Source organism: Rhinopithecus roxellana, chromosome 6 (assembly GCF_007565055.1).
Source record: "Rhinopithecus roxellana isolate Shanxi Qingling chromosome 6, ASM756505v1, whole genome shotgun sequence".
NCBI classification, from domain to species: Eukaryota; Metazoa; Chordata; class Mammalia; order Primates; family Cercopithecidae; genus Rhinopithecus; species Rhinopithecus roxellana.
The window spans coordinates 64,883,839-64,895,974 of NC_044554.1; the positions used below are offsets into that span (position 1 = coordinate 64,883,839).

At 56.5% G+C, this 12,136-nt stretch overlaps 1 protein-coding gene across 2 annotated transcripts; it reads left to right on the top strand.

Moving 5' to 3' along the window:
* The first annotated feature begins 787 nt into the window (after window positions 1-787).
* Window positions 788-12,136, top strand: PRRT4 (proline rich transmembrane protein 4). Of its 2 annotated transcripts, XM_010378731.2 has the most exons (6): window positions 788-910; window positions 2,378-3,086; window positions 3,173-3,277; window positions 3,627-3,746; window positions 9,787-10,016; window positions 11,051-12,136. In XM_010378731.2, exons 2-6 carry the CDS (start codon window positions 2,450-2,452, stop codon window positions 11,237-11,239), a joined length of 1,281 nt encoding a protein of 426 aa, XP_010377033.1. In that variant the 5' UTR covers window positions 788-910; window positions 2,378-2,449; the 3' UTR covers window positions 11,240-12,136. The 2 variants fall into 2 exon arrangements, with proteins under 2 accessions (XP_010377033.1, XP_030788938.1); XM_030933078.1 differs by lacking the exon at window positions 788-910 and adding an exon at window positions 1,002-1,058 and having other exon boundaries at window positions 9,787-12,136.

Sequence of the window (12,136 nt, forward strand, 5' to 3'; positions counted from 1 at the left end):
CTCTCCACATCTTTTACTAGAAACCAGTTGTAATCCACTCCTCACAAGCAGCTTAGCTCATCATTCTTTCTGGCAACCATTTCTGAAACAGTATTTTTGAGAGATCCGTTTTAGCGAAAAGACACGTCGCACAGGGAATGGCGTTTGACAGTTCACCTGTGAAGTGTTGGAGGCACTGCTGTGTAGCAGTCCAACTGTTGAAAACCACCTGGTGGTAGAGAGGGCCGGCAGGGAGACGATTCCAGTTTCTACCAAGCTGTGCAATCTTGGGCAAATGCGGTAATTTTCTGTGTCTTCATTTAACTGTCTGCAAAGTGCGGACATGCACAGGGTTGCCGTGAGGACTCATGAGGATAAAGGAAGTAGAAGTGCCCATTGTACTTCTACTTAGCAAACGGTGGGGCTCTTATTGCCCAGGGTGCCATCCTGGGCAGGCTGCCATGTGTGCGTGTGTGTGCGCTCACCCTCCGACCTGCGAGTGTGTTTCCTGGCCAAGGCGCGCGTGTGGATGTGTGTGCTGGGCCGCCCTGCGAATGTGTGATTGCCCTCGCTAGGCTCACAGAGAGGAGCCCGCCGTGGTTGATTGACAGCACTGGGTGAATGAGCGCGCGTGGAGGCGCCCGAAACCGAGGTGGCCGCGGCTCCGCGCTGCTGTGCGCGCCTGCCTGTCCGTCAGGGTGTGGGGGGACCGCCGGCGGAGGGTTGGGTGGGAGGAGGAGGAGGAGGAGGAGGAGGAGGAGGAGGAGGGAGGGCGCGGGAGCAAGGGCGGGCAGGAGGGAGGGCCGTCAGAGCCGGCCGCCGCGGAGCCCCGGCGCTGGCGGCTTCGCCGGGGAGCAAGGCTCGGAGCCAGGAGGCGGCGCCGCGGGGAGGGAGCGCAGAGTGTGGAGCGCGGGGCCGGGCCGCCCGCCTGGTGAGAGCGCTGCGGGCCGCGGACCGGGCCAGGGGCGGATCAGGGGCAGCGGGGCGGAGAGGCTGCGGTCTCTGGACTAGGCGAGGGGGCGCCGGGAGCTGGGGGTCGGTATCTTCAGTCGGAGCGCTGGGCACAGCAGAGAGAAGCGGTGAGACACCACGGAGCGTTGCCCAGCTGGGCGCCAGGGCCACCATGACCACCCCTTTTCCGGGACTCGGCGAAGAGACCTGCCTGCGGGAGGGACCCCGGGGAGCAGGGCGGCCGGTTCAGGTTGGGGGTGTGTGTGCGTGTGCGCGCGCGTGTGTGCATGTGTGCCTGCGAGGGGTGGTGGGCGTGTACGAGTGTGGGGGTATGGCGGTGTGTGGCATGTGTCTGTGTGTGTGAATGTGTGTAGGGGGTGTGCATCTCTCTGTACAGTACATGCCGTGTGTGTGTGTGTGTGTGTGTGTGTGTGTGTGTGTGACAGGGGAAGCCGGAGGTCACAGAGCTTGGGTCTGAACCCATGCAGGAAGGAGAGGGGCTCGGCAGGACAGAGTGTGTGTGTGTGTGTGTGTGTGCAGGGGCAGGGGTGTGTGAAGGGTGAGTGTGTCACGGGCGCTAGGTGTGGCTATGTGTGTGATGTAAGGGTGCCGGGTGCACGTGTGTCCCTGGCTCACCCTCCCTTCCCCCACCAGATGTGTGCGCATGGAGGAGAGAGTTCTGGGGAGGGGATAGGAGTCCGCCGCAGCTGCCTGCCATTCGCCCAGCTTGCCTGCCTGGCGTTCTCCTCCAGGAAGCCAGAGATCGCCAAGCTGCCCCTACCCCGAATACTTCTAGGGTCCTGGGAAAGGGAACAGGCCCAGACCCAGCAAAGGGGAGGGGCTGGAGGGAAGGTGCTTCTGCCAGATTGGGAACCTTGCTTCTCTGGCCAGAGGCTGGGGGGCCTTCTGACTGGGCCAGATCACTCAGCGCTGGCTTCACCCCTCCCGAGGCCCTGTGCCCCTTGGGGTCTGAGAGTGAGAGTGCCAGCACTTCTGGCTGGGGCGGGAGGTGGGGCTTGGAATAGGTCAAGACATAGGAAGGGCTTGCTTGTTCACAGTTACATGCCCAGAAGGGTGCTTGGCACATGGTAGGCCTCCGTAAATACTTGAGGCTCAGCAGAGGGAAGGAAGGGAGGAATCCACATCTGGAAGCCCAAGTCCATCCCTTTTGCTACTAGTTAAGGATGAGGATCCCTGGTTGCAGTCAGACCCCAGTTTCTGCATGAGCAGATGGGGAAGGAGGAACCCCCAGGCAGGGATTTGTGCTGGGGCCTGAAGGTACAGGAAGGGCCCAGCAAGAAGAGCCAGAGCCATGGGCAGGACACTTTGCATCCTACCTGCACTACCTGCTTCTCTGAGATCAGAAGCCTCTCTCTGGGGAATCCCATCCTGGGAAAGGGAAGAGGGTGGCCACAGCCAGGGCTCACAGGGCCTCTCCTCTCTCCAGGACCTTCGTGCTCAAAAGGTGCTGAAGAACTGAGTCCCTGCCCACCAAGGCCACCCAAAGCCAGGTGGGGCCATGGCCAGGCATGGCTGTCTAGGGCTGGGACTGTTCTGCTGCATCCTGTTTGCTGCTACTGTGGGCCCCCAGCCCACCTCCTCCGTCCCAGGTGCCCCTGTCACCACTTTGACCCCCCCACCTCAAAGTGAGGCCTCTATGCTGTCTCTCAACCTGGGACTTAACTTCAAATTCCATCTTCGGGGACCTGCTGGTGTCTGGGGAAGCCCTGTCACAGAGACCCAGCCACTCTCTCTTGGGCCAGGCCAGGAGCCAGGGGAAGAGGTGGCCAGTGGGCTGAGGACTGACCCCCTTTGGGAACTGCTGATGGGCTCCCCGGGGAACTCTCTCACTGAGTGGGGCTCCGCTGAAGGCGGCTCAAAGCTCCGGGCCTCCTCCCTGCTCCCGGAGTCCACATCCCGGCGCTCTGGGCCCAGCGACTGGCCCACTGCCCCCTATCAGACCAGGAGGAGCACTGTGACCTGGGACACAGCACTTCCATCCAGTGTTCCCAAGCCCCACCAGAGCGAGCTGGAGCTGAAGTTTGACATGGCACTGAGAGCAGGTGCAGCCCCCACACTTGGGCATCGAACGCTGCCCCTGTTGCCCAGCCTGCGGGCCAGCCTGGCAGAGATTGCTGGGCGCCTGGGACCCTTTGGTGAGTAACCACCCCATCCCAAGGAAAGCCCCTGCTGGGCACCCCTGGCAGGTAGGAGGCAGCTTCAGCCTGGGCTTCTTTTGCAGGATTCTTTGGTACTACTCTGTCCCCACTCCGGAACTTCTCTGGCCTGAGCCCCCCAGGTGAAACTACATCCACAAGCTCTGCCTCTGGAGTTTCAGGTTCTCTGGGTGAGTTTATTCATTGCAGTAAACAATCGTGGAACACCTCTACGTGCCAAGCACTGCGCTAGGGGCCTAACAAGTAACCTTTCTTTTTTTACTTTCTTGTATTGCTTCTTCCAGGCCCTAGGATATGGGCTACTACTTCCACAGAAGGAGTATTCTCTTTGCCATGCTGAATCTGGTTTGCTCTTTGTAGCTTAGCTCATGGTGTACATGAGCTTAGCATGTGGCTACAATTCCTGGGACAGTGACTTCCTTAGGACAAACTCTGGGAAAGGACATAATTTTCTCCAAACTCCCAGAGGCAAGGCTGGTTGGTGGGGTGGCACTCAAGCCCCATGTGCTCCCTTTGCAGGGTTCCTTGGCACCACTCTGTCCCCGCCCCCATACTCCCTGGAGAGGAAGCTCTCCAGCCCAAGTCCTCTGGACCCAGCTGCTTCCCTAAGTTTTGCCTCGATTGCAACAACTTCATTAGGTAAGTAACCAATTCATTTGAACTTGACAATTATTTATTGAGCACTTACTACATGCTAGTCACTCATCAGTTTTCTGGAACCCTTTTATTTCATTGCCATCATAATCATAATCATCATTCTTTTCATCATCACCATGGAGATATATATGAATGGTCTGAGAGCAAGTATTGCTGGAGAAAGTCCCACACAGAGTTAAGTAATGGTCCCCTGAGAGTTTTGCAATGAGAGGCACAGCAGGATGTAGACAGATGTATCAGGGACAGACACAGGAACTTCTTCATGATTTCCACAGCCCTGGCACTAACCCCACCCTCCACTCCAATCTGCCTGAACTGACTCCCCATCAACCTTCGGGCTCTTTCCTTTGCTGTCTGATGTCACATGACATGCTGTCAGATATGGGGAGAGCTGGGTCACTCATTGGGAAGACACTGAGGAGAAGACCTTGAGCAGGCAGATGCCACCTTCGTTCAAGGGAGTCTTTCAGAACATGCACATAGACAAGCTGGTGGTACAGAGGAAAGACCACAGGCTCGGGAATCTTGAGACCTGGCTTTCCAATTTATTTATTTATTTATTTATTTACTTACTTACTTACTTACTTATTTACTTACTAGCTAGTGACTTTGGGCACGTTATTTAACCTCTCTGAACCTAAATTTTCTTATAGACTCAGGGTTTAATAATAGTACTTGCTAGTTATTGCAAAGCTCTTAGCATGATGCTGAGAGGCTCATTAAATAGTAGCTATTAACCTTGCTTCTCCCCCCTCACTGTATCCCAAATCCACTTCCAGACCCTACCTCTCAGAAACCTCAGCCTTGGCCCCAGGCAGTGGTGGGACAACACAGCCCACACAGCAGAGCGCACAGGTGCCGGAGGAGAGGTTCTGGTGGATGAGGCAGGGAGTCATGCAGAGGGACTGAGGGGCTTTCAGGCCCAGCTTTGCTCTGCAAAAGGTTTACTGCAGCTGCGAAACTTCTCAGTCACCCCACACTAGGCTCAGCAGTGGAAACCACTGGTCTCCCCAGCTTCTTCCAGCTCCAGACTTAACCCGTGACCTGGCTCTCTGGCTTACTCCAGCCATAGTCACTGCACTCCTTTGGGTGGTGGGCGTGCTATGCCCCTCTTCAGCCCAGTGTGCAGCAGGGGCAGGATGTGATTGGGGGTGGGGGGCAGGTTCTGTGCCTCAGGGGAAGGATGCTGGCTGGCAGTCTGTCGGCCTTGGTGACAGCGCTGGCCAAGCAGGTTTAATGAGTCTGGACAGTATCAGAAGCAGTGCAGCCAGGCAGGCTGGTGGCCCCACCTTATTCTCCCTCCTCCCTGGTAGCTGCAGGAACCCAGCCTCTGATACTGCACCTCTGAGTAAACCCAGGAGAGCTACAGGCCTCCTGGAGAGAACGCCAATGGGCCTTGCTCTGACCAACAGAGTGTGCGTGTGTGTGTGTGTGTGTGTAGTTGTATCAAGCAGTTACCATACAAAGGGAGTCTCTCTGTGTTGCCTCTAGAATCTTTCTAACCTAGGTGCAACTAACCTTTGACTCCTAGGCCCTCCTTGCATTAGGTCCCCTTCACCTTGGACAGAGCCTGTATTCAGCCCATACATACCAGAACAGTTATCCAGTTAATCAGTGTGCGACTTTCATACTGGTTAATCAGTGCCCACCTCCCTTAGTCCACAGAGGGTTCCCCTCCACTCCCTGACCACTCTGGCTGGTGTCAGTTCTGACTGGCTGGCACCCGTGCCAACTCAGTTGCTAAATATTTTGAGTGTCACCCCTACAAAGTGTAACTACTCTCCATGATCCTGGAGGTGGGGGTCAGGAGAGGGATGGGGCCAGACCACTAAATGGGCTGTAGCTTCCAGCATCCAGAGTGGAGACATGATTCCCAGCCCTTTGATCTGGGCAGCTGGTGGATAATCAGGCCTGACTTTTCCATGAATCAAACTGTTCCCTCCCACAATCCCTCCCCAGCCAGCTCCTGCCTCACCAGTTATTCACACTGATATCTCTTCTCCTCCCTCATCACTGAGGTCAAGAGGGTCCACAGGGCCAGAATGGGACCTCCCAGTAGAGGAGGCTTGCTCAGGAGAGGGATCCTAGAAAGGGAAGACCAGAGATGACTATCTTCTGGACTCTTTTGGGGAAAACTGAAGGCTGTTTCTGGAGAAGCCTCTAATGGGGAGGTGAGAGATGAGGTCAAGTGGACCCTACAAAGGCAGAAGCCAGGTTTTTTTTCCACCTGTCTCCATTCACACCTGGACCAGTGTGGGGCATGCAGAGCATGCTCTGACCCCTGGGATCAGTGTTCCTAATTCAGAACTCCTTTTATGACCCTTGAGCCATCCCTGTACTTTGCCTATTATCTGGTTTTTATTCCTTTTCTGGATTTATTTTATTTTATTTTTATTTTTTATTTATTTATTTATTTTTTGAGATGGAGTCTTGCTCTGTTGCCCAGGCTGGAGTGCAGTGGTGTGATCTCGGCTCACTGCAACCTCCGGGTTCAAGTGATTCTCCTGCCTCAGCCTCCTGAGTATCTGGGATTACAGGTGCACACCACCATGCCTGGCTAATTTTTGTATTTTTAGTAGACACGGGGTTTCACCATGTTGGCCAGGCTGATCTCGAACTCCTGACCTTGTGATCTGCCCGCCTCGACCTCCCAAAGTGCTAGGATTACAGGCGTGAGCCACCATGCCCAGCCTGGATTCTTATGAATGTTGAGATTTGTTGTAGTTGCCATAGAGCTTAGGTATAGAGATGAGAGATAAGGTTTCCTGTGGCCCATGGGTGAGAAGTAAAGATGGAAGAGGGTGAATTGGAGCCAACCTCTGACAGCTGCACTTATCTGTACAGTGAACAAAGAGGGTGTGGTGAGGGGGTGACAGGCTGGAGCAGACTGTGGGCTCCCAGGTCATGTCTTCCTGCCCCTCTGCAGAGCCCACAGAGGCCAAAGAGAGATGGAGCAAACCTAATCACTTTGCAGAGGAAGTGGGTTGGGCAAGAGCATCTGAAGGGACCAAAGAATGAGGGGTGAGGTGGTGTGTGCATTTGATCCTGCCATTGCCAGACCTATGCCACCTGATCAGCAAGCTCTCCATTCCCAGCTAAGTAGTTTCTCATTTAATTGATGACTGGTGTCTTTATTAGTGTTAAGGGGTGAGTAGGCCATCAGAAAGGTATTATTTGGCTGGGCATGGTGGCTCATGCCTGTAATCCCAGCACTTTGGGAGGCCAAGGCAGGTGGATCACAAGGTCAGGAGTTCGAGACCAGCCTGGCCAATATGGTGAAACTCTGTCTGTACTAAAAATACAAAAATTAGCTAGGCATGGTGGCACGTACCTGTGATCCCAGCTACTTGGGAGGCTGAGACAGGAGAATCGCTTGAACCCGGGAGGTGGAGGTTGCAGTGAGCCGAGATCATGCCACTGCACTCCAGCTTGGGTGATGAAGCAAGACTCTTTCTCAAAAACAAACAAACAAACAAACAAACAAAACAAAGGTATTATTTAAACAGAGTTCATAAAGTGAGACAATGTGTTGACGTTCACTATTTGACTAATTGTTGTCTTTCTAAGCAAGTTTAGGACTTTGAAAGGCTTTGAAGACAGACTGCAGCCATTAGTTAGTTGAATCAAGAACTTGTTTGAGACCAGAGGTAGTCACACTGACATACACACAAACAGATGGTGGATCAGTGATGAACATTAGCTGATGATCATGATAACGACACAATCTTGATTGAGGGATCATGATGCACCAGGTTCTCCGAGAGTTTTACACACATTGTCTCATTTTTCTCACAACAGTCCTATGCAGTAGGTACTCTTACTTATTTCAGATTTGAGGACATGATGGAATGGGAACCAGGGTGCATGCTGCCACTTGCGGTTGGCAGTGAGCTGTGTATACTTAATGTTTTGGCTGCTTCCTTTCTGCCCTCCCCAGTTGTCCAATTGTCCAATTGCATCATCCCTTTCCTTCTCTCAGAGCCACCTCTCAGCTCTCTCACTCCTCCCTTTTCCTTGTTCTCAGAACTCTTGTGTTTTTTGTTTATCTTTTATATATTTATTATTTTTAAGAACTGGTGTGTGTGTGTGTGTGTGTTTTGTTTTTGGTTTTGTTTTTTTGGGTTTCTTCTTTTTTGAGCCAGAGTCTCGCTCTGTCACCTAGGATGGAGTGCAGAGGCATGATCTCCACTCACTGCAACCTCCACCTCCCTGGTTCAAGTGATTCTCCTGCCTCAGTCTCCAGAGTAGCTGGGATTACAGGCGCATGCCACCATGCCTGGCTAATTTTTGTATTTTTAGTAAAGACGGGGTTTTGCCCTGTTGACCAGGCTGGTCTCAAACTCCTCACCTCAGGTGATCTGCCCACCATGGTCTCCCAAAATGCTGGGATTACAGGCATGAGCCACCGCGCCTGGCCTAGAACTGTTATGTTTTGAGCATCCCCTGCATGAGCTGGCTCTGCCTATGGCTGGGGGTGCTCCTGGGGTCTTCCTGTGTTGTCCAGCTGGGGCATGGCCAAGGCAGGGCCAGGCAGTTGGGTGATTGTCAGACACCCCGCCCTCACATTCTACATCTGTCTTTTGTCCACCTACCCATCCCTGCCAGGCTGTCCACATCCTTCACCACCACCCTTTCTTCTTCCACCCTTGCCTGTGGCTGCAGTCCTGCTGAATCTGTAGGTGAGGGCAGGTAGAGGTTCAGCTTCCAGCATCTTCCCTTGCTGCCTGGCCCTGGGGAGAATCCTTGAGTCTAACTCTACCCAACTCCTCTCTTGCTCCAGAAGAGTAGAATTAAGGATCTTACTCCTTACCCTCTCTTAGTTGACTTCCCTTTTTCCAAGGGATATGGGAAGGCGTTGGAGCACAGGATGGGGCTAGGGACCCAAGATAGGAAACCCCAGAGCAACTGAGGGGCTCACTTACTCAGATGGCATTTTATCCCACTGTGATGTCCCCAAGAGTTCCTCCCTGGGAGTTCCTAAGGGCACCTTTTGAGACCTGGGGGAGTCCATCTCAATGTCACCTTCTGTACAGTGTGGGGAGAAGCATGGAGGCATCTATATTAAGAAACTTAGACCAATGGCTCTGTGGATGAGGCAGGATAGGGGTCACAGCCATAGATAGGCTAAGGCTTGGGGTGTAGCAGGCAGGAAGGCCAATGAATAAGGAGAAATGATGTTTTCCTCAGAGTGCTGAGACAGCAGCATCTTACCTCTCCCCTGCTGAATGTGTGTGTGTGTGTGCATGTGTGTGTGTATGCACACATGTGGGCTTTTCCTTGAGATGGAGACAAGGTGGGTGAGTAGCTGAAAAAGGGCAGGGGAAGCTCCTCCTAGCACTAAGTTGGGGGTTGGGAGTCAGGGGTGCAGAACAAGAGATAAGCACACTAATGTTAGAAAGAGGCTTTGGAATCACAGAAAGGGGCTCAGACTGATGTTCAGACCTGGGTTCTAGGTGCAACTCTGCCCATTTGTGACCTTGGGCAGATCACTTTGCCTCTCAGAAGAGCTTCAGTATCTTCATCCGGCAAATACAGGGATTCATTTAGTCAATGAATATCTGCTAAATTCCAACTGTGTGACAGAAACTAATTTAAGTATGGAGATTCAGATGTGAGCAAAGAAACAAAAATCCCTGTTCTCATGAAACTTCCTTTCTGGTGGAGGGATTGAACTGGAGAGGGTGTCTAAGGTTCCTTGCAGTTGTAAAGTTCTGTGACTTCAAAGAAAAACTCTTTAGCAGAATCACAAACGAGTCAAGCAGGGAGCTGGGGGGTCGAGGCAGAGTGGGAGAAGCAGGAGGAGGAAGAGGGGAAGGATGACAGCTGAAACTCCAGCGAAGACATTGAACAGGGGAGCGGGGGAGGGAAAGGTGAGAGGCCAAGAGGTGGGGTGAGTCTCATATGTAAGACAAGTGTGTCCTGAATATGTTAGGGGAATCTGACTGGCATTCAGGCTACTGCCTGTGGGGTGGGCAGGGGCAGGGCTGCATGATTGCCTCAGTCAAACCTTCTTTGCCCACAGACCCCACAGTCCCCACCTCTGGCCCAGATGACCTCTCTTCTCCTGCCAGCCTCGGGAACCCTTCGGGGCAGCCAGAGTGTGGGCCAGGACCCTGCAGCGTGGGAGAATTGCCTGAACGCGAGGGGCAGCCTCCCGAGGCCCCGAGGCCCCTCTTTTTCCTGACCCTGGATGCCGACTGGGCAGAGGCCAGGGCTCGCTGGGGGCTGGCCTGGGACGCCCACGTGTATGGGGTAGGCGCGCTCTTCGGCCTGGTTGCCCTGCTGGCGCTGCTTGCTCTGGCCCTCTTGCCCTGGCGCTGCCCGCCCGGCGCCCCCTGCCTGGCGCTGCTGGACCTGCTGCTGCTGTCCGCCGGGACCACACGGGCCTTCCCGCTCTTCTACGACGCCTATGGGCACAGGGATCGACTGCCCGCGCTCGCCTGGCTGCTGCTGCAGGACCTTCCGCTGCCCTGCCTGGCTGCCGGCCTGGGGCTGGCCTGCCTGCTGCTGTCCCGGCCGCGCCCGCCACGGTGCCCCGCCGGCCTGGCTGCACTGCTGCTCCTGGGGCTGGGGCTGGCGGCCGCCGCCGCCCTCGGGAGCGCCGCGCATCGCCCGCTGCGGCCCCTGCGGCTCGCCTCGCGCGGGCTGCACGCCTTCCTCGCCGCCTTCCTTTCGGGGCTGCTGCTGGCGCTCTCCTGCTGGAGCGGGCGGCGGCGGAGGGCCGGGGCTCCCCTAGCAGGGTCGGGCTTCAAGGGCGCCACGCCCCTGCCGCAGGCGCGCAGCCCCTTCGCCCCGCGGGAGTCCTGGCGGCGCGCGGCGCGCACTGCCCCAGTGGCAGGCACCTTCGGGCTGCTGAGCGGAGCCCTGCAGGGCTATGAGGTGCTGCACGCCCTGGGCTACGGCGGCCAACCAGGCCTGGAAGGGCCCTGGCCCTGGTGGGCCTTCCAGCTAGGCCTGCGCCTGGGCGAGGTGGGCGTCGCGCTCCCGTTGGCGCTGCTGGGCCTCTACCCGGCGCTTTGCAGTCCCCGCGTGCCGGCGCGCTGCTGGGCCAAGCTCTTTCGCTTGTCCCCGGGCCACGCGGCTCCGCTGCTGCCGGGAGGCTGGGTCACTGGGCCCCCGGACAAGGAGCCCCTGGGGAGCGCCATCGCGCGCGGCGACGCGGAGCTGCTGCAGCTGTGCGCGCTGGCAGAGCCAGGCCCCGACCTCCTACTCCAGGGCGGTGGTTGCCGGGGCTTCGAAGGCGCGGCGGCCAACCCGGCCCCGTCCCCGGCCTCCTCTCCCTGCAGCGATTACACCGTGGACTTCCGCCCGCCCTCCCCAATCAACCTGCGGCGCAGCATCGAAGAGGCCCTCTGCAGCGAGGCCCTGCTCGCGCCTGGCCTCTTCCAGGGCCCTGCCTTCGAGGACGCCCTGCCTGGGCTTGGCCTCTACCGCACCGCCTCTCTGGGGACGAAGACCGGGGGCGGGCCCAGTGAGAGATCAGGGGAGGCTCCTGGCTCCCCTGCGCCCGCGGAGCTCCCCTCCCCCGGGGCTTGGCCCGCAGGCAGCAGCGCCTCATCTGGCTCGTTGTGCGGACTCTCGCGGGACAGCTCGTCCATGCTGCTGTGTTCCAGCCCCGACCGGCCCCCGCGCTGCCCTCTGGTCTGCGTCCTCAGTCCCCCGCGGCCCTCAGGAAGCAGCCCCAGCCTCCCGGCCTCAGGATCCTACCAGGCCCTGTCCCCACCCTCTCGCGACTCCCCAGAGCCTGCTTCTGAGCTGCAGGCCGAGGAGGCCTTGCTGCAGGAGCAGTTCCTGGACGCCTGCCGACAGATTGATGAGCTGAGCGTGGGCAGCGACACCATAGACCTGTGAAGAGGTGGCCACCTTGCTACCCTGCGACACACCCCTTTCTGGAGCCTGCCCTGCCCGAGACCTGCACACTGTAACCCTTCCCCAGTCCTGCCTGGCTAAGATACCTCTCTAGATTCCTTCCCCATCCAGGGGTCCCTGGGTGGGTGGGTCAGCAGCCAGGCTCTATTGATTGGGAATCTCTGGAGCCCTGGGTGCTGATGCCCTCAGCTGCAATTCTAGGCTGACAGGGGTCCCATTTTCCTTGGCATTCACCAGCAATAAAGCTCCAAGGTGCTCCACTCCTGACCACCACTCCCCACTCTGGTGCTGAGTGAGAGGGGCTGTCCTCAGAGGACCCTGGGACCTGCCTCAGGCCCCCTATCCACCTCTGCCATGCCTAGGAATCCTACCCCTGTGTGAGTGGGACTCCCTGTCCTCCATGTGACACCCACAGGGGCCCATGACCCATCTAGGAGACTTTACAGCAGTTGGGTGGGAGGGGAATGCTCTTAAAGTTAATTTATCAATAAAATATTTTCAGA

What these genes read in the sequence shown, in the direction of transcription:
- PRRT4 (XM_030933078.1), top strand. Translation starts at nt 2,450, where the DNA reads ATGGCCAGGCATGGCTGTCTAGGGCTGGGACTGTTCTGCTGCATCCTG. An exon ending in TGGAGTTTCAGGTTCTCTGG is followed by an intron (nt 3,278 to 3,626) that starts GTGAGTTTATTC and finishes CTCCCTTTGCAG; the next exon opens with GGTTCCTTGGCACCACTCTG. An exon ending in GATTGCAACAACTTCATTAG is followed by an intron (nt 3,747 to 9,786) that starts GTAAGTAACCAA and finishes CTTTGCCCACAG; the next exon opens with ACCCCACAGTCCCCACCTCT.